This window comes from Salvelinus fontinalis, unplaced genomic scaffold (assembly GCF_029448725.1).
Source record: "Salvelinus fontinalis isolate EN_2023a unplaced genomic scaffold, ASM2944872v1 scaffold_0064, whole genome shotgun sequence".
In the NCBI taxonomy this organism is placed as follows: Eukaryota; Metazoa; Chordata; class Actinopteri; order Salmoniformes; family Salmonidae; genus Salvelinus; species Salvelinus fontinalis.
Window position 1 is genome coordinate 379,994 of NW_026600273.1, and position 20,195 is coordinate 400,188.

Below are 20,195 nucleotides of genomic sequence, written 5' to 3' on the forward strand. Positions count from 1 at the left end.
AAAGCTTTCGTTTTAGCAGTTCTATATCTCCGGTCATGTTTTTATTCGTTATAGTTGTTTTAGACATCATAAGGTAGTTAATTTAAACCGATTTATAGCAGTTTATGCCAGGTCGCAATTGTAAATGAGAACGTGTTCTCAATTTGCCTACCTGGTAAAATAAAGGTTAAATAAAAAATAAAATATAAAAAAATATCAGTTTATTGCGATTTTCTGGGATTTCTTTGTGACGCGCTATCACCAGTTGGACACCTTACCGGCACATAGCTAACGTTAGCGGCTATTTCGACAGGACAAGAGGACATCTTTCAACCAAAAGACGATTGTTCTGGAGAAAGGACACCTTGCCCAAGATTCTGATGGAAGCTCAGGAAATAGTAAGCAGTCTTTATGCTGTTAATTCGTACTTATGTTGACAAATGTCAAATAATAATTCCGCCATGAATTATGGTGCGGTCTCGCTTTAGCGCACGCTGTATTGTGCAGTAACGTTCATTTTTTAAATCTAACACAGCGGTTGCATTAAGACCTAATTTGTTTTTCATTTGCTGTCCAACCTGTATTTTTTAGTCACGTTTATGATTATTTATTGATTAGAATAGGTGCCTTTCCCAAGATTTCTCCTGACATTTTCTGGGCAGCTTGGCAACTTTTCTCATTGTATAACCACGATTTGTGCCGCTAAATATGCACATTTTCGAACAAACTCTATATGCATTGTGTTATAGGAGTGTCATCTGAAGAATTCTGAGAAGGTTAGTGAAAAAATGTATATATTTTGGTGGTTTATACGTTATCGCTATTTTTGGCTTGAATCAAAGCTGTTGTGATGTTTGCTATTGTGGTAAGCTAATATAACGCTATATTGTGTTTTCGCTGTAAAACACTTAAAAAATCTGAAATATTGTCCGGATTCACAAGATCTGTGTCTTTCATTTGCTGTACGCTGTGTATTTTTAAGAAATGTTTTATGATGAGTAATTTGGTAATACACATTGCTCTCTGTAGTTATTCTAGTCGATTTGGTGAGAGTTGTGATGGTGGCTGCAATGGTAAACTATGATTTATACCTGAAATATGCACATTTTCCTAACAAAACATATGCTATACAATAAATATGTTATCAGACTGTCATCTGATGAAGTTGTTTCTTGGTTAGTGGCTATTTATATCTTTATTTGGTCGAATTTGTAATAGCTACTGATGGAGTAAAAAACTGGTGGAGTAAAAAAACTGGTGTCTTTTGCTAACGTGGTTAGCTAATAGATTTACATATTGTGTCTTCCATGTAAAATATTTTAAAAATCAGAAATGATGGCTGGATTTACAAGATGTGTATCTTTCATCTGGTGTCTTGGACTTGTGATTTAATGATATTTAGATGCTAGTATTTACTTGTGACGCTATGATAGGCTATGCTAGTCATCTTTTTTACTGATGGGGGTGCTCCCGGATCCGGGTTTGTGTGGAAGTAGAGGTTAACACCCCGGCCGTCCTACAATCCAAGCTAGATGCCCTCAATCTCACACAAATTATCAAAGAACACACCAGATACAGCCCTAAATCCGTAAACATGGGCATCCTCATAGATATTGTCCTGACCAACTTGCCCTCCAAATACACCTCTGCTGTTTTCAATCAGGATCTCAGCGATCATTGCCTGCATCCGTTATGGGTCCGCGGTCAAACGACCACCCCTCATCACTGTCAAACGCTCCCTAAAACACTTCTGCGAGCAGACATTTCTAATCGACCTGGCCCGGGTATCCTGGAAGGATATTGACCTCATCCCGTCAGTAGGGGATGCCTGGTTGTTCATTAAAAGTAATTTCATCACCACCTTCAATAAGCATGCCCCTTTCAAAAAATTTGTAACTAAGAACAGATATGGCCCGTGGTTGACTCCAGACCTGACTGCCCTCGACCAGCACAGAAACATCCTGTGGCGTACTGCACTAACATCGAATAGTCCCCGCAATATGCAACTTTTCAGAGAAGTCAGGAACCAATACACACAGTCAGTTAGGAAAGCAAAGGCTAGCTTTTTCAAACAGAAATTTGCATCCTGTAGCTCTAACTCCAAAACGTTCTGGGGCACTGTAAAGTCCATGGAGAATAAGAGCACCTCATCCCAGCTGCCCACTGCACTGAGGCTAGGAAACACTGTCACCACCGATAACTCCACGATAATCTAGAATTTCAATAAGCATTTCTCGACGGCTGGCCATGCTTTCCTCCTGGCTACCCCAACCCGGGCCAACAGCGCCGCACCCCCCGCAGCTACTTGCCCAAGCCTCCCCAGCTTCTCCTTCACCCAGTGTCCCACTATAATTGAGAATTTCAATAAGCAAGTTATTTTTAAAAATCTAACACAGCGGTTGCATTAAGAACCAGTGTATATTTCATTTGCTGTACAACATGTATTTTTTAGTAAAGTTTATGATGAGTTCTTTGATTAGATTAGGTGACTGAAAAAATATCACCTGAGAATTTTGTGCATTTTTGCTACGTATTCACAATGTAAAACCACGATTTGTACCTCTAAATATACACATTTTCAAACAAAACATAAATGTATTGTATAACTTGATGGTATAAGACTGTCATCTGATGAAGTGGCCTGGTGGTAATAATGACCTGGTGGTAATAATGACCTGGTGGTAATAATGACCTGGTGGTTATAATGACCTGGTGGTTATAATGACCTGGTGGTTGGCATAACACAAGCAGAACCCGAGAACAGGATGGCCTCCACCACACAGCCTGATGACACTACACCAGCCTACCAGTCTGCTCCAGCCCAGGTCAGAATACCAGTCTACCAGTCTGCTCCAGCCCAGGTCAGAATACCAGCCTCCCAGTCTGCTCCAGCACAGGTCAGAATACCAGCCTCCCAGTCTGATCCAGCACAGTGTGCTCCAGCCCAGGTCAGAATACCAGCCTCCCAGTCTGCTCCAGCACAGGTCAGAATACCAGCCTCCCAGTCTGCTCCAACACAGTGTGCTCCAGCCCAGGTCAGAATACCAGTCTCCCAGTCTGCTCCAGCGCAGTTCAGAATACCAGTCTCCCAGTCTGCTCCAGCACAGGTCAGAATACCAGTCTACCAGTCTGCTCCAGCACAGGTCAGAATACCAGTCTCCCAGTCTGCTCCAGCAAAGGTCAGAATACCAGTCTCCCAGTCTGCTCCAGCACAGTGTGCTCCAGCCCAGGTCAGAATACCAGCCCCCCAGTCTGCTCCAGCACAGGTCAGAATACCAATCTCCCAGTCTGCTCCAGCACAGTGTGCTCCAGCCCAGGTCAGAATACCAGCCTCTCAGTCTGCTCCAGCCCAGGTCAGAATACCAGCCTCCCAGTCTGCTCCAGCACAGGTCAGAATACCAGTCTCCCAGTCTGCTCCAGCCCAGGTCAGAATACCAGCCTCCTAGTCTGCTCCAGCCCAGGTCAGAATACCAGCCTCCCAGTCTGCTCCAGCCCAGGTCAGAATACCAGCCTCCCAGTCTGCTCCAGCACAGGTCAGAATACCAGCCTCTCAGTCTGCTCCAGCCCAGGTCAACTTACCAGCCTCTCAGTCTGCTCCAGCACAGTCTGCTCCAGCCTAGGTCAGAATAGCAGGCTCCCAGTCTGCTCCAGCACAGGTCAGAATACCAGTCTCCCAGTCTGCTCCAGCACAGTGTGCTCCAGCCCAGGTCAGCCAACCAGCCCCTCAGTCTGCTCCAGCCCAGGTCAGCCAACCAGCCTCTCAGTCTGCTCCAACACAGTGTGCTCCAGCCCAGGTCAAAATACCAGTCTCCCAGTCTGCTCCAGCACAGGTCAGAATACCAGCCTCCCAGTCTGCTCCAGCACAGTGTGCTCCAGCCCAGGTCAGAAAACCAGTCTCCCAGTCTGCCCCAGCACAGGTCAGAATACAAGTCTCCCAGTCTGCTCCAGCACAGGTCAGAATACCAGCCTCTCAGTCTGCTCCAGCCCAGGTCAGAATACCAGCCTCTCAGTCTGCTCCAGCACAGGTCAACTTACCAGCCTCTCAGTCTGCTCCAGCACAGTGTGCTCCAGCCCATGTCAGAATACCAGCCTCCCAGTCTGCTCCAGCCCAGGTCAGAATACCAGCCTCCCAGTCTGCTCCACCCAGATAGTCACCCACAACTGCAATCCTTATTGATTCAAATGGGAAGTTCTAAGGGAGGGAGAGGGAGTGAAAAGGTAGAGAGGCGGAGAGAGGGAGTGAAAAGGGAGAGAGGCGGAGAGAGGGGAGTGAAAAGGGAGAGAGGCGGAGTGAAAAGGGAGAGAGAGGGAGTGAAAAGGGAGAGAGGCGGAGAGGGGGGTGAAAAGGCGGAGAGGGGGAGTGAAAAGGGAGAGAGGCGGAGAGAGGGAGTGAAAAGGGAGAGAGGCGGGGAGAGGGAGTGAAAAGGGAGAGAGGCGGGGAGAGGGAGTGAAAAGGGAGAGAGGCGGAGAGAGGGAGTGAAAAGGGAGAGAGGCGGAGAGAGGGAGTGAAAAGGGAGAGAGGCGGAGAGAGGGAGTGAAAAGGGAGAGAGGCGGAGAGAGGGAGTGAAAAGGGAGAGAGGCGGAGAGAGGGAGTGAAAAGGGAGAGAGGCGGAGAGAGGGAGTGAAAAGGGAGAGAGGCGGAGAGAGGGAGTGAAAAGGGAGAGAGGCGGAGAGAGGGAGTGAAAAGGGAGAGAGGCGGAGAGAGGGAGTGAAAAGGGAGAGAGGCGGAGAGAGGGAGTGAAAAGGGAGAGAGGCGGAGAGAGGGAGTGAAAAGGGAGAGGGGAGTGAAAAGGGAGAGAGGGGAGTGAAAAGGGAGAAAGGCGGAGAGAGGTTGACAGTTTATGACAAATAGTTAAGGAAAGCTTTGACTATGTACAGACTCAGTGAGCATAAAGGTCAAATGTGTGATTTCATGAACTGGTACATACAAGAAAACCAGGTTTTAAAGTTCTGTTCAATAGCCATCCCATCATTACAAAACATTTGAAAGGCTAAGTCTATCATCTCCTGAGAAGTGGTAACTATTCACATGAACTTTTCAAAGAGGTTTGGTGCCCCCTGGTGGCTGAACCCGAGATCAATGAGAGATCTTGTCAGAAACAATGACACAGTCCCACTTCTCAGCTATCTTTATTTACATCAAACTAAACTAACTGCTATCTTGAAATGTTGAAAACGTGTTTTTAAATAGCTCAGGCTGATGCCCTACCTGAGCGACAAGGTGAGTCTTTTCTCCCTGACCTGGTGGTTCTAATGACCTGGTGGTTCTAATGACCTGGTGGTAATAATGACCTGGTGGTTATAATGACCTGGTGGTAGTAATGACCTGGTGGTTCTGGAAGGTTCTCCCATCTTCACAGAGGAACTCTGGAGCTCTGTCAGAGTGACCATCGAGTTTTTGTCACCTCCTTGACCAAGGCCCTTCTCCCCCGATTTCTCCGTTTGGCCCGTTTGGCCAGCTCTAGGAAGAGTAATGGTGGTTCCTAACTTATTCCATTTAAGAATGAGGGCGGACACTGTGTTCTTGGGGACCTTCAATGCTGCATACAATTTTTGGTACCTTTTCTCCAGATCTGTGCCTCAACACATTCTTGTCTCAGAGCTCTACAGACAATTCCTTTGACCTCATGGCTTGGTTTTTGCTTGTGAGATACTTGTCATTAGAATCTTCTGAGCTAGGGATTGGTAACTTGGTACCAGAGAGGGGAGAGGTCAGGTTTGTCTTCATGAGTCAATGTATCTGTTAAATCATGTGGTGCTAAGTAGAATATCAGAAGGGGAGGAGGACAGTTGTTTTCTGATGGGAACGTTGTTTTCTTATGGGAACATGTCTGTAACTATTCCTAAACCATGTGACGGGATGGAGTTATTAATTGGGGAACCAGTTAGTTATCTCATACAATGTCTGTACGCCAGTCACTCCCTACTTTTCTCATAGGGGGAAGGAGTTTGGCAGTGTTTGGAACCAATAGTATTTCCCCTCTGAGGTTGCCCTTATCTTGACCTAGTATTTGACCTAAGAGGCTCACTGTCTGATTTTGAGTTTGTCCATGTTTGGGAATATTTAGAAATGACAATTGATATATGCCATTAGATGAGGTAATGTTTTGGTAAACAGTGAAGTATCAAGCATGAAATTTAAACCTTGTCTTGGGAGATCAAACTGAACGATGATTTATAGCTGATGCTGTCTAGCGATAGGATACTCCTCTTTGGGGTAAAGGATTCTTTGTAAGTTGAGAGGGGTGTATCTTGGCTATAAATGAAACTAAGAATTGTTTTGTAAGCACTCTCAGAGAATTCATTTATAGACACTGAATTGATCTGAGAGTCAAAAACATGGCTTTGGTGAAGCTTGTATATATATAAAAGATGGAATATATAATTTAACTCTGACTTGTGTGTGGTTGGCTCTCTCTCTCTCTCTTTATTGAGTAATACAGGAAATTACCACGACACATGCACTGTAAACTGTGGGACTTTATATAGACAGGTGTGTGCCTCTCCAAATCATGTCTAATCAAATGAATTTACCACAAGTGGACTCCAATCAAGCTGGAGAAACATCTCAAGGATGATCAATGGAATCAGGATGCATCTGAGCTCCATTTCGAGTCTCATAGCAAAGGGTCTGAATACTTAAGTAAATACATTTGCAAAAATGTTTACAAACCTGTTTTTGGTTTGTCATTATGTGGTATTGTGATGTCATTATGTGGTATTGTGATGTCATTATGTGGTATTGTGATGTCATTATGGGGTATTGTGCGTAGATTGATGAGGGGGAAAATATTCCATTTTAGAATAAGGCTGTAATGTAACTGAATGTGGAAAAGTGAAGGGGTCTGAATACTTAACGAATGCACTGTATACCACTGGCAGAGTTTTCTACCTCTGGCAGTTTTGTACACAGTCACGTGATACGTGGTATAGAAAAGTCCAATCTTAGGAGAGTACATGGGAGGCACTATACTGTGTGTCTGCAGGTGTCTATCTGGTCAAAACCACTGATACAGGTGCCCCTCCACCCTCTGGTGGGATGAATCATGTCTACAGAGACACCTAGATTCAAATACTTAGATGTGTGTGTATTCGGTATATGTTGTGAAATTGTTAGATATTACTTGTTAGATATTACTGCACTGTCGGAGCTAGAACCACAAGCATTTCACTACACCCACAATAACATCTGCTAAACACGTGTATGTGACCAATAAAATGTGATTTGATTTCGATTTGAAATAAATGTCCTATTTATCGAAGATGCTGTTGGCTGGGGTCAAAATGACTCCAAAGGATTTGAATTTGTTAAGTCCATTTTGATACAGAAACACTAAACCATGATTTAGATTTATTAACAACCATTTGATTGTGGGTGTAAAGCTTGTTTTAAATTCTCACTCATTAAACACGAATCAATCAACACATGCTTCTCTTTGAACGGCATAATATAATATTACACTTTTATGAAATAAATAAAAAATAAACGTTTGGTTCCTCAACTGCGTTACCCACTCCAGTCAGCAGATGGCGATGTGCGTCTTTTAGGTTCAGGCGATGCTGCCCGTGTGACGTATAATCTAGTGGACGGGATGCTCCAACAACAACAGCTAGTCAGACACCTCGGTAGCTTTCTAGCAAACATAGCTACAATATTCAAGCTCTTTACACTGTTTTGGTGTATATTAGGCGCTGTGTATTAAACACACTTAATCACACCACACCACACTGTACTTGTTGGCCCATTCAATTATATGTTTACGTTGTTTGTCAGCTAGCTGGTTTGCTAAGTTAGCTTAGAACTAAGCTAGTCGCTAATGCTAGCTAGCTAACATCTCTGACCATGAGTTCACTAAGCTACTCTCCTCCTGCTACAGAAGAGGGGGTCTGCTGGACGGAGAAAGAAGCTTTCGTCAAAGAGGAGGAGGAAGAGAAGGATGTTACAACACAAATACAAGTAGAGGGTGAGGCTTTTACAGTGAAAGAAGAAGAGAAAGACGTTACAGTGAAAGAAGAGGAAGACGCGTTCAGAGTGAAAGAGGAGGAAGATGTTACAGTAAAAGAAGAGGAGGAGGGGGAGATAACTGTCACATTGAAAGAGGAGAAGGAAGAAGAGGAGGTTGGAGATCTGTTTAACACCAGTAAGTACCGTCTCTGCAGTCGTTGAATCAATATGCAGTAAAGGGGTTCTACACTGTAATGTTGTTCTGTAGAAATGGCTGAAGCTACACTGTAACGTGTAGAACATCAAGAGTGGACCATCAACAAAACATTAACAATTGATCAAATGCATCCAATGACAATGCCTGAAATACTGTAGTCCTCAATATCTCCTATTAGATTAGCCCAATATGTAGTCTTAAAGGGGCAATCAGCAGTTGTTACATCCATTTTGGGACTTATACATTAATGATATGTACCCATTGTTTCTTGAAGAAATCACTTATAAATGCCTCATGAGCTTAGTTCAACTGTCGTACCCCATCAGAACCCAATATATAAGCTTATATTTTCTCCAATGTTTATCAGTAAATATTAACAAACACTGTATATCCTCTAAACATGGTTAAAACTAGAATGTTGATATCATGGATCGTTGCATTTCTCCAGCACCATCCCTCAGTTTTTTACCGAAACGGGCAGGAAGTACGCTTTGTTATTGTTTCTACTGCTGATTGCTGCCCCCGTTACTCCTCAAGGTACAAGGACTGTATGTTATTTTCAGAGGTAGACTGGCTCTGGCAGCTAAAATAGTCAAATATTCCATCTAAATGTGAATCCATTCTCAATTGCGATACATTTCTGGAAACATAAATCGCTGTACTTTCATATCAATTGAGAATAATTTGCCATCCAGGACCTCTATAACAGGCGTGTCAGGGGAAAACCCATCCAGGACCTATATAACAGGCGTGTCAGGGGAAAGCCCATCCAGGACCTCTATAACAGGCAGAGGAAAGCCCATCCAGGACCTATATAACAGGCGTGTCAGAGGAAAGCCCATCCAGGACCTATATAACAGGCGTGTCAGGGGAAAGCCCATCCAGGACCTCTATAACAGGCAGAGGAAAGCCCATCCAGGACCTATATAACAGGCGTGTCAGAGGAAAGCCCATCCAGGACCTATATAACAGGCGTGTCAGAGGAAAGCCCATCCAGGACCTCTATAACAGGCAGAGGAAAGCCCATCCAGGACCTATATAACAGGCAGAGGAAAGCCCATCCAGGACCTATATAACAGGCGTGTCAGAGGAAAGCCCATCCAGGACCTATATAACAGGCGTGTCAGAGGAAAGCCCATCCAGGACCTCTATAACAGGCAGAGGAAAGCCCACCCAGGACCTATATAACAGGCGTGTCAGAGGAAAGCCCATCCAGGACCTATATAACAGGCGTGTCAGAGGAAAGCCCACCCAGGACCTATATAACAGGCGTGTCAGAGGAAAGCCCACCCAGGACCTATATAACAGGCGTGTCAGAGGAAAGCCCACCCAGGACCTATATAACAGGCAGAGGAAAGCCCATCCAGGACCTATATAACAGGCGTGTCAGAGGAAAGCCCATCCAGGACCTATATAACAGGCGTGTCAGAGGAAAGCCCATCCAGGACCTATATAACAGGCAGAGGAAAGCCCATCCAGGACCTATATAACAGGCGTGTCAGAGGAAAGCCCACCCAGGACCTATATAACAGGCGTGTCAGAGGAAAGCCCACCCAGGACCTATATAACAGGCAGAGGAAAGCCCATCCAGGACCTATATAACAGGCGTGTCAGAGGAAAGCCCATCCAGGACCTATATAACAGGCAGAGGAAAGCCCACCCAGGACCTATATAACAGGCGTGTCAGAGGAAAGCCCATCCAGGACCTATATAACAGGCAGAGGAAAGCCCATCCAGGACCTATATAACAGGCGTGTCAGAGGAAAGCCCATCCAGGACCTATATAATAGGCGTGTCAGAGGAAAGCCCATCCAGGACCTCTATAACAGGCAGAGGAAAGCCCATCCAGGACCTCTATAACAGGCAGAGGAAAGCCCATCCAGGACCTATATAACAGGCGTGTCAGAGGAAAGCCCACTCCTCCTCCATACAGACCTTCTCCAGATCCTTCAGGTTTTGGGGCTGTCGCTGGGCAATACGGACTCTCAGCTCCCTCCAAAGATTTTATATTGGGTTCAGGTCTGGAGACTGGCTAGGCCACTCCAGGACCTTGAGATGCTTCTTACGGAGCCACTCCTTAATTGCCCTGGCTGTGTGTTTCGGGTCGTTGTCATGCTGGAAGACCCAGCCATGACCCATCTTCAATGCTCTTACTGAGGGAAGGTGGTTGTTGGCCAAGATCTCGCGATACATGTCCCCATCCATCCTCCCCTCAATACGGTGCAGTCGTCCTGTCCCCTTTGCAGAAAAGCATCCCCAAAAATGATGTTTCCACCTCCGTCCTTCACGGTTGGGATGGTGTTATTGGGGTTGTACTCATCCTTCTTCTTCCTCCAAACACGGCGAGTGGAGTTTAGACCAAAAAGCTTTATTTTTGTCTCATCAGACCACATGACCTTCTCCCATTCCTCCTCTGGATCATCCAGATGGTGATTGGCAAACTTCAGACGGGCCTGGACATGCGCTGGCTTGAGCAGGGGGACCTTGCGTGCGCTGCAGGATTTTAATCCATGACTGCGTAGTGTGTTACTAATGGTTTTCTTTGAGACTGTGGTCCCAGCTCTCTTCAGGTCATTGACCAGGTCCTGCCGTGTAGTTCTGAGCTGATCCCTCACCTTCCTCATGATCATTGATGCCCCACGAGGTGAGATCTTGCATGGAGCCCCAGACAGAGGGTGATTGACCATCATCTTGAACTTCTTCCATTTTCTAATAATTGCGCCAACAGTTGTTGTGGTCCCGTGTGGCTCAGTTGGTAGAGCATGGCGCTTGCAACGCCAGGGTTGTGGGTTCAATTCCCATGGGGGGACCAGGGTTCAATTCCCACGGGGGGACCGGGATGAATATGTATGAACTTTCCAATTTGTAAGTCGCTCTGGATAAGAGCGTCTGCTAAATGACTTAAATGTAAATGTAAATGTTGTTGCCTTCTCACCAAGCTGCTTGCCTATTGTCCTGTAGCCCATCCCAGCCTTGTGCAGGTCTACAATTGTATCACTGATGTCCTTACACAGCTCTCTGGTCTTGGCCATTGTGGAAAGGTTGGAGTCTGTTTGAGTGTGTGGACAGGTGTCTTTTATACAGGTAACGAGTTCAAACAGGTGCAGTTAATACAGGTAATGAGTGGGGAACAGGAGGGCTTCTTAACTTCTTCTTCCTCCATCCATGATGTCATAATGATAGTTTAACCAGGTTTCTAGGATATATAGTATATTCTAGAATTCATCCATGATGTCATAATGATAGTTTAACCAGGTTTCTAGGATATATAGTATATTCTAGAATTCATCCATGATGTCATAATGATAGTTTAACCAGGTTTCTAGGATATATAGTATATTCTAGAATTCATCCATGATGTCATAATGATAGTTTAACCAGGTTTCTAGGATATATAGTATATTCTAGAATTCATCCATGATGTCATAATGATAGTTTAACCAGGTTTCTAGGATATATAGTATATTCTAGAATTCATCCATGATGTCATAATGATAGTTTAACCAGGTTTCTAGGATATATAGTATATTCTAGAATTCATCCATGATGTCATAATGATAGTTTAACCAGGTTTCTAGGATATATAGTATATTCTAGAATTCATCCATGATGTCATAATGATAGTTTAACCAGGTTTCTAGGATATATAGTATATTTTAGAATTCATCCATGATGTCATAGTGATAGTTTAACTTCTAGTTCCTCCCAAACCCGGATCCGGGAGCACCCCCACCAGTAAAAAAGCTGACTAGCATAGCCTAGCATAGCGTCACAAGTAAATAGTAGCATCTAAATATCATTAAATCACAAGTCCAAGACACCAGATGAAAGATACACATCTTGTGAATCCAGCCATCATTTCTGATTTTTAAAATGTTTTTACAGGGAAGGCACTATGTAAATCTATTAGCTAACCACGTTAGCAAAAGACACAACTTTTTTTGTCCACCATTTTTTTCCTGCATAGGTAGCTATCACAATTTCGACCAAACAAAGATATAAATAGCCACTAACCAAGAAACAACTTCCTCAGATGACAGTCTGATAACATATTTATTGTATAGCATATGTTTTGTTAGAAAAATGTGCATATTTCAGGTATAAATCATAGTTTACCATTGCAGCCACCATCACAACTCTCACCAAAGCAACTAGAATGACTAGAGACCATCGTGTATTACCAAATTACTCATTATAAAACATTTCTTAAAAATACACAGCATACAGCAAATGAAAGACACAGATCTTGTGAATCCAGCCAATATTTCAGATTTTCTAAGTGTTTTACAGCGAAAACACAATATAGCGTTATATTAGCTTACCACAATAGCAAACATCACAACAGCATTGATTCAAGCCGAAAATAGCGATAACGTATAAACCACCAAAATATATTAATTTTTTCACTAACCTTCTCAGAATTCTTCAGATGACAGTCCTATAACATCATATTACACAATGCATATAGAGTTTGTTCGAAAATGTGCATATTTAGTGGCACAAATCGTGGTTATACAATGAGAAAAGTTGCCAAGCTGCCCAGAAAATGTCGGGAGAAATCTTTGGAGAGGCACCTATTCTAATCAGCAACTAATCCAAAACTTGACTAAAAAATACAGGTTGGACAGCAAATGAAAGACAAATTAGTTCTTAATGCAATCGCTGAGTTAGATTTTTAAAATTAACGTTATTAGACATACAGTGTGCGCTAAAGCGAGACCGCACCGAAATTCATGGCGGAATTATTATTTGACATTTGTCAACATAAATACGAATTAACAACATAAAGATTGCTTACTATTTGCTGAGCTTCCATCAGAATCTTGGGCAAGGTGTCCTTTCTCCAGAACAATCGTCTTTTGGTTGAAAGATGTCCTCTTCTCCTGTAGAAATAGCAGCTAATGCTAGCCCTCCACCTGAGAGGTGTCCAACTCGTGTGACAAAGAAACCCCAGAAAATCGCAATAAACTGATATAAACTGCTATAAGTCGTTTTAAATTAACTACCTTATGAAGTTTTTAAGACAAAAATCAAATTAAATCAGAGCCGGAGATACAGAACTGCTAAAACGAAAGCTTTTCAGGACGCCATTGTGATGTCCCTCTTGCGCCAGGCGCCCCGTTGAAAAGAACGGTACTTCCGTTCCATGAGCCTTTATAGTGTCCAGAGAAACACCAGAGAACACACACAGGAGAGAAGTCGTATAGCTGTGATCAATGTGGGAAGAGTTTTACTACATCTGTCTCTCTGACTTTACACCAGAGAACACACACAGGAGAGAAGCCGTATAGCTGTGATCAATGTGGGAAGAGTTTTACTACATCTGGCAATCTGATATTACACCAGAGAACACACACAGGAGAGAAACCTTATAGCTGTGATCAATGTGGGAAGAGTTTTTGTCAATCTAGTGATCTGACAGTGCACCAGAGAACACACACAGGAGAGAAACCTTATAGCTGTGATCAATGTGGGAAGAGTTTTTGTCAATCTAGTGAACTGACAGTGCACCAGAGAACACACACAGGAGAGAAACCTTATAGCTGTGATCAATGTGGGAAGAGTTTTTGTCAATCTAGTGATCTGACAGTGCACCAGAGAACACAAACAGGAGAGAAACCCTATAGCTGTAATCAATGTGGTAAGAGTTTTTGTCAATCTGGCCAGCTGACTGCACACCAGAGAACACACACAGGAGAGAAATCTTATAGCTGTGATCAATGTGGGAAGAGTTTTTGTCAATCTAGTGATCTGACAGTGCACCAGAGAACACACACAGGAGAGAAACCTTATAGCTGTGGTCAATGTGGGAAGAGATACTCTGGTAAAAGATCTCTGATCAAACATCAGAAAATACATGAAGGAGTTTTTTCATGATATCAATTAAATAATTAAATAATGTCACAATGTAGATTATTTTAACATTGTAGTAGGAGTATTTTAATGAATGTCAATGTAGAACCCTAAATGTTTGCCCCCTGTTCAATTGATTTTACCCTCAGGGAAAAAATCCAGGCTCTGTATTGAAAGAGTTACTATTTATGTGATTTAACAAAAAGTGACTAACAAAAAAGAATTGTGTTACACTTACCACGTTGGTGACCCACTGGAATCACAATGTAGCTAGCTGTTTACCACGTTGGTGACCCACTGGAATCACAATGTAGCTAGCTGTTTACCACGTTGGGGACCCACTGGAATCACAATGTAGCTAGCTGTTTACCATGTTGGTGACCCACTGGAATCACAATGTAGCTAGCTGTTTACCACTTTGGTGACCCAGTGGAATCACAATGTAGCTAGCTGTTTACCACGTTGGTGATCCACTGGAATCACAATGTAGCTAGCTGTTTACCACGTTGGTGACCCACTGGAATCATAATGTAGCTAGCTGTTTACCACGTTGGTGACCCACTGGAATCACAATGTAGCTAGCTGTTTACCACGTTGGTGACCCACTGGAATCACAATGAAACACTCCAAAATGTTTAGGTTTTCATTATATCCCAAACTGTTTCTGCATATTGGTTATTGATTTGGACACGTTAAAACTGTGTTTTGATATTGCACTATTCCCATTTAGCAAAATGTCATTCAAAAGACGTTGAATATATGTTGGGATGTAGTTGAAATTGAAAGTTGAAAATATGTCTTTTCAGGTCGTTTTTTCAATCAAAAAAAATATTATAATAATAATATAAATTAGTCTATAATCAATTTTATTAACAATCTCACATCACTCCAGTATTTATTGACTACATTCAAGTGCTAATTGTCTTTATTCCACTACTGAAGAAGCATGACTCAAATCACCTCATATATTCAAACATTCAGCCTGACAAAATATACATGTTTTATTATTCCATGCCTCACCATTAAGTTAATTATTGCCAATACATATTAACAAAGGGGTGAACATTTGGTTTTGATATTTCATATTTACAATCATGTAACATTTAGTAATCATAATTATTCATGCAACCAATTTGACATTTTTGGGTACAATTATATTGACATTGTTACCCTGCTTTTATATCCAACAACATGCCTATCTAGTGAACCCTGAAAAGAGAGAGAAGCTCTGCAGTGAGGTGGAAAGTTACTACGGATATCGCAGGAGTTTCCTCTTGAAATCAGACATGTCCGTGGTAAGGACAACTTGGTTGCTGATTATCTCAAGGGTGGGCAGTCAAATAGGTTTGTGTTTTGCATTTAGCCAGTGAGTTACCATGGTCACAATTTATTCTGACACGTTTTTCTGTGTTGGATATTAGTTTTATCTCTTATTCTTTTCTGTATTTTTTAACTGCACTGTTGGGGGCTCGTAAGTAAGAGTTCCAGTGTTGTATCTGGCGCATGTGACTAATACAATTTGATTTGAGTTTTGTTTGGGCTCGTTCCAAGGGGACGAGAGTTCTAGAAGCTAGTGAGTTTTAGGAAGACGAGAGTTCTAGAAGCTAGTGAGTTTTAGGAAGACTAGAGTTCTAGAAACTAGTGAGTTTTAGGAAGACTAGAGTTCTAGAAACTAGTGAGTTTTAGGAAGACGAGAGTTCTAGAAGCTAGTGAGTTTTAGGAAGACTAGAGTTCTAGAAACTAGTGAGTTTTAGGAAGACGAGAGTTCTAGGAGCTAGTGGGTTTTAGGAAGACAAGAGTTCTAGAAGCTATTGAGTTTTAGGAAGACGAGAGTTCTAGAAGCTAGTGAGTTTTAGGAAGACGAGAGTTCTAGAAGCTAGTGAGTTTTAGGATTCTATGGAAAGAAAAAGCATTAAAAACATAATTCTTTTAATTACACGATTGTATATTATTATTCAGAAATACATGTTTTTAATTGTTTACAGCCCGTAGACACCATGTTTATATTGTAGAAGGTGAAGCATTGTTATAGAATAACTATCTTCAAAGTAATGACTCGGGACGTCGGGTTTGATATGAAAGCTTATTTTAGTAATAATTCTTGATCACGTTACATTTAACAACTTTAGATTCTACAGAGCAATGCCAGTGAGATGCTAGCGCAAAGGAGCTAAATAATCACCTGTTAATTGCACTTAACTAGCGTGTTCACTCTCTACTTCCTGTCGCAAGGCATTCTGGAACTTGCAGTCAAAAGCGTAATTCAATACTAACCAATACAATTACATATGTAAATAACTGTAAAGAAATATCTTTAGATACAGCTCAATTAATTAACTTAAACATTAACTCTGTAACACATTAAAGTTACAACATCCTCCCCCCCCCGATGAACAACTGTGTTCATCTAGATCTCTAGGCAGTATATCAACTGAATAGGTCTCCTCAACAAAGTCCCTGAAGCAGTACGAACTGAACATGATCTAAGTAGGCCATCTCGGCCTGGAAACAGTTCCTCAATCTTTCATAGTTTCCAGGTTTGTCTGGGGGTGTTATCTTCTCCAATGAGTACAACGTCACCCGCTTTCAGTGGGTTGGGCTGTGGTGTATCACAGCGGTGTGCTGACTTTAGATCCAGCAAGTAGTCTCTTCGCCAACTGTTCCAGAAGCTGGTCACAAGTCTCTGCCTGTACTTCCATCTGCGTGTCATGTCCTCCTTGTTTAGCGTTGGGTGCTGAGTGTCAGCTGGAAATGGCTTTGGAGGCAAAGAGGTTAGTCGTTTACCCACCAGGAAGTGTGCTGGGGTCAGGGGTTGTGGTTCATCCACTTCATTGTGCACGAAGGTCAGAGGCCTAGAATTTAGAATTGCTTCAACCTCTGTCAGGACTGTGCACATCTCTTCAAAGTTGAGTGAAGCTCTCCCAAGAACCATTCGCAGGCATGTTTTCACTGACCTGACAAGTCTTTCCCAGAATCCGCCCCACCAGGCTGCTCGCTCGGCGATGAACCTCCAGGTGATGCCCCTTTCTGAGAAGAAAGCCAAAAGTTGGGGCTCTTCGATTGCCTTCCACAGCTCTTTCAAGTCCTGATCAGCTCTCTTGAACGTTTTTGCATTGTCTGAGTAGATTACCTTGCATAATCCTCTCCTTGAGATTAATCTTTTTAGAGCTAGCAGGAATTTCTCTGTGGACTGATCTGAGACCAGTTCCAAATGCACTGCTCTGGTTACCGCACAAGTGAACAGTGCAATGTATGACTTCTTCACAGACCCATTTTCTTTCACATAGAGCGGTCCTGCAAAATCCACACCTGTGACTTCAAATGGTGGCGATTCAGTTATTCTGTCTTTTGGTAAAGGCGCAGTGACCTGCTGTCCGGCTCTTGCCTTGAATCTTTTGCACACTATACATCTTGCCACTGTGCTCTTGACTAGCTGCCTAGCACTCAAGATCCAGTATCGCTCTCTGATTTGTACTAGAGTGTCTCTTGCTCCAGAATGCATCACCTTCTCATGGTGGTACTGTATCAAAATTTCTGAGTATCTGTACTTGTTGGGCAGAACCCATGGGTGCTGCTCTCTGAATGTGAAGCTGGACTGTTGCAGTCTTCCTCCTACACTGAGTAGTTCGTGTTCGTCCAGGAACGGTTTCAGTTCTCTGATTTTACAGTCATTGTTTAGGCTTTTTCCTGCCTTCAGTAGTTTGATCTCCTGTCCAAAACTCTGTTGTTGTGTTACCTTAATCCAGTACTTTTCTGCATCGAACAGTTCGTCAGCAGTCAGTTCACCTTGTATCTTTATGGTTGTACGAGCATTGGCTATGAATCTCTTTATCCAGGCGGTGACTCTGAATACTCTTTTCAGTTTGCTGTACCTTTCAAGCTCCATCACAGGTTCAGTGATTGCTGTGCTGTTTGCTGCGAGTTGTACAGTAACCTGGCAGCTGGACTTGAGTTCTATATTCACCTCTTCCGGAACTTTGTTATCATCAGTCTCTTCGGACTGATTGGGTGATGTCAGAATTCTGGGTCCATTCCACCATAGCTCGCTCTGTGTCAAGTTTCGAACAGTTTGTCCTCTTGTAGGGAGGTCGGCTGGATTAGTTTTCCCTTCAATATGTGACCATGACTCAGGATTGGTCAAGGACTGGATCTCCGTCACTCTGTTCGCAACAAACTGTTTCCATTTCTGAGCTGAGCTGCAAATCCAATGCAGCACGATCATCGAGTCTGTCCACATTTGGATCTGTTTTTCTTCCAATTTCAGTGTGGTCATCAAGTTGTTTGCGAGTCTCGCTCCAATCACAGCTCCCATGAGCTCCAGGCGTGGCAGCGTCATTTTCTTGAGTGGGGCTACCCTGGACTTGGATGCGACTAGACTTCTTGTATCCCTGTCTTGTGACTCACCTTGCAAGTAAGCTACTGCACTGTAAGCCCTTTCACAGAACACGTGTAGTTTCAGAGTGTGGCTATTCTGTGGCCGCATGTCTGTTCTGTACCACCTTAGTAAGGTGAGCTGGTGTAACTGGGGTAGCTCTGAACACCACTGTTGCCATTCTCGTGTCAGATCAGGTGGTAATTCTTCGTCCCAGTTGAGTCCCCTCTCCCACATTTCCTGGAACATGCACTTGATCCTGATGGTGAAGGGAGTTAAGAAACCAAGAGGGTCGAAGATACGTGCAGACGACTGTAGAACACTTCTCTTTGTGTTTTCATTTTGCTTTAGAATGCTCAGTAGCGGCCTGAGGTCAAACACAAAGTCATCTGTTTCCGGTCTCCATACTAAGCCTAAAACCTTCAGCACTAATCCTTGTGTTTCTAGCGTCAACGGGTGCTCAGTTGTCGTACTCTCCTCCCATTTTGTTTTCAATTCAGGAGAATTGGTCATCCACTTGCAGAGGTCCATGCCTGCAATCGACAGCATTCGCTTTGCAGTTGTTGTCACAAGGTAAGCCTCTTCAACATTGTGTGAACTTGCAATGAAACCATCTACATAGAGTGACTCTCTCAGTATCTCTACAACTTCTGGTTGTTCTGTTTCATATTGTTTCAGGTGCTTCCTGATTGTAGCTGCCAGCAAAAATGAACTTGGGGAAGCTCCAAATACTATTCTTTTCATCCTCAGCACACGCAGCTCCTCTTCATTTTCTCCCCTTGGTGGGCCTGTGAGCCATAGAAATCTCACGGCGTCTCTGTCTCTCTCTGCTAGGGATATCTGCAGGAAAGCTTTCTTGATGTCTGCCATGAATGCGATCTCATGTAGTCTGAACTTTATCAGAACGCTGAGCAGATCCGGATTCAGGTTCGGTCCTGTGAGTAGACAGTCATTGAGGGATGGACAGCCATCTTCATGGGACGAGGCATCAAACACCACTCTCAGTTTTGTTGTCACCTTATCTTCTCGGAGTACTGCATGGTGAGGTAAGTAGTATTTTACGTTGTCTGCACTTGATGCGTTGTCCTTGGGCACGTCCTCTGCAATATCCTGTTGTAAGTAGTCCTCTACCACTTCATTGTATCTGCTGTACAACGTCACATCCTTCTTCAGTCTTTTCTTCAGACCTTCAAACCGTTTCTTGGCGATTCTATAGTTGTCTTGGAGTTCTGGCATTTCTCGTTTCCATGGCAACTCCACGTGGTATCGCCCATCTTTGAAGGTGGTTGTTTCCTCGAACCTCTGTAGAGCCTCGGTTTCCTCTGGGTTCTGTGTTTTCTCGCTTATAATACCCAGAGACTCAAGCTCCCAGAATGCATGCAGTTGTTTGGAGACTAGTGTGTCTTCATCAAGTGGGATGAACATGCAGGTTGCCTCGGCGACACTTGACATGAACACGGGTCCCTGCACCGACCATCCAAAGGTGCTCTCTAAAGCAACCAGCGTCTCCGTCAGCCGCTCCACTCTGCCTGATACTATCTGCCAGTAGTAGTCTGCTCCTATCAGGACAGAGAGTTTAGGATCATTGTCATCTCCTGGAAAGTCTGCAAGCTGCAGTTCCTTTCTATTGAGTTCATGTCGAATCTGTTCACCAGGAACCTTCATCACAGCAACCTTCATGCACATTTGTGGCCTGCTGGAGGTCATTTTGCAGGGCTCTGGCAGTGCACCTCCTTGCACAAAGGCGGAGGTAGCGGTCCTGCTGCTGGGTTGTTGCCCTCCTTACGGCCTCCTCCACGTCTCCTGATGTACTGGCCTGTCTCCTGGTA

At 43.5% G+C, this 20,195-nt stretch overlaps 2 protein-coding genes across 2 annotated transcripts in view; one reads left to right on the forward strand and one right to left on the reverse strand.

The window, feature by feature from the left end:
- Nucleotides 1-20,195, forward strand: part of LOC129842748 (zinc finger protein 664-like) — a 275,164-nt gene that overhangs the window by 94,808 nt on the left and 160,161 nt on the right. The gene's annotated exons all lie outside the window — the stretch shown is intronic.
- The window catches only part of LOC129842754 (zinc finger protein 239-like), a 54,422-nt gene continuing 38,280 nt past the window's right edge, over nucleotides 4,054-20,195 (reverse strand). The window contains exon 2 of the mRNA XM_055911388.1: nucleotides 4,054-4,171. Within this exon, the coding sequence (XP_055767363.1) occupies nucleotides 4,158-4,171 (14 nt within the window). The 3' untranslated portion in view covers nucleotides 4,054-4,157. The remainder of the gene's footprint in view (nucleotides 4,172-20,195) is intronic.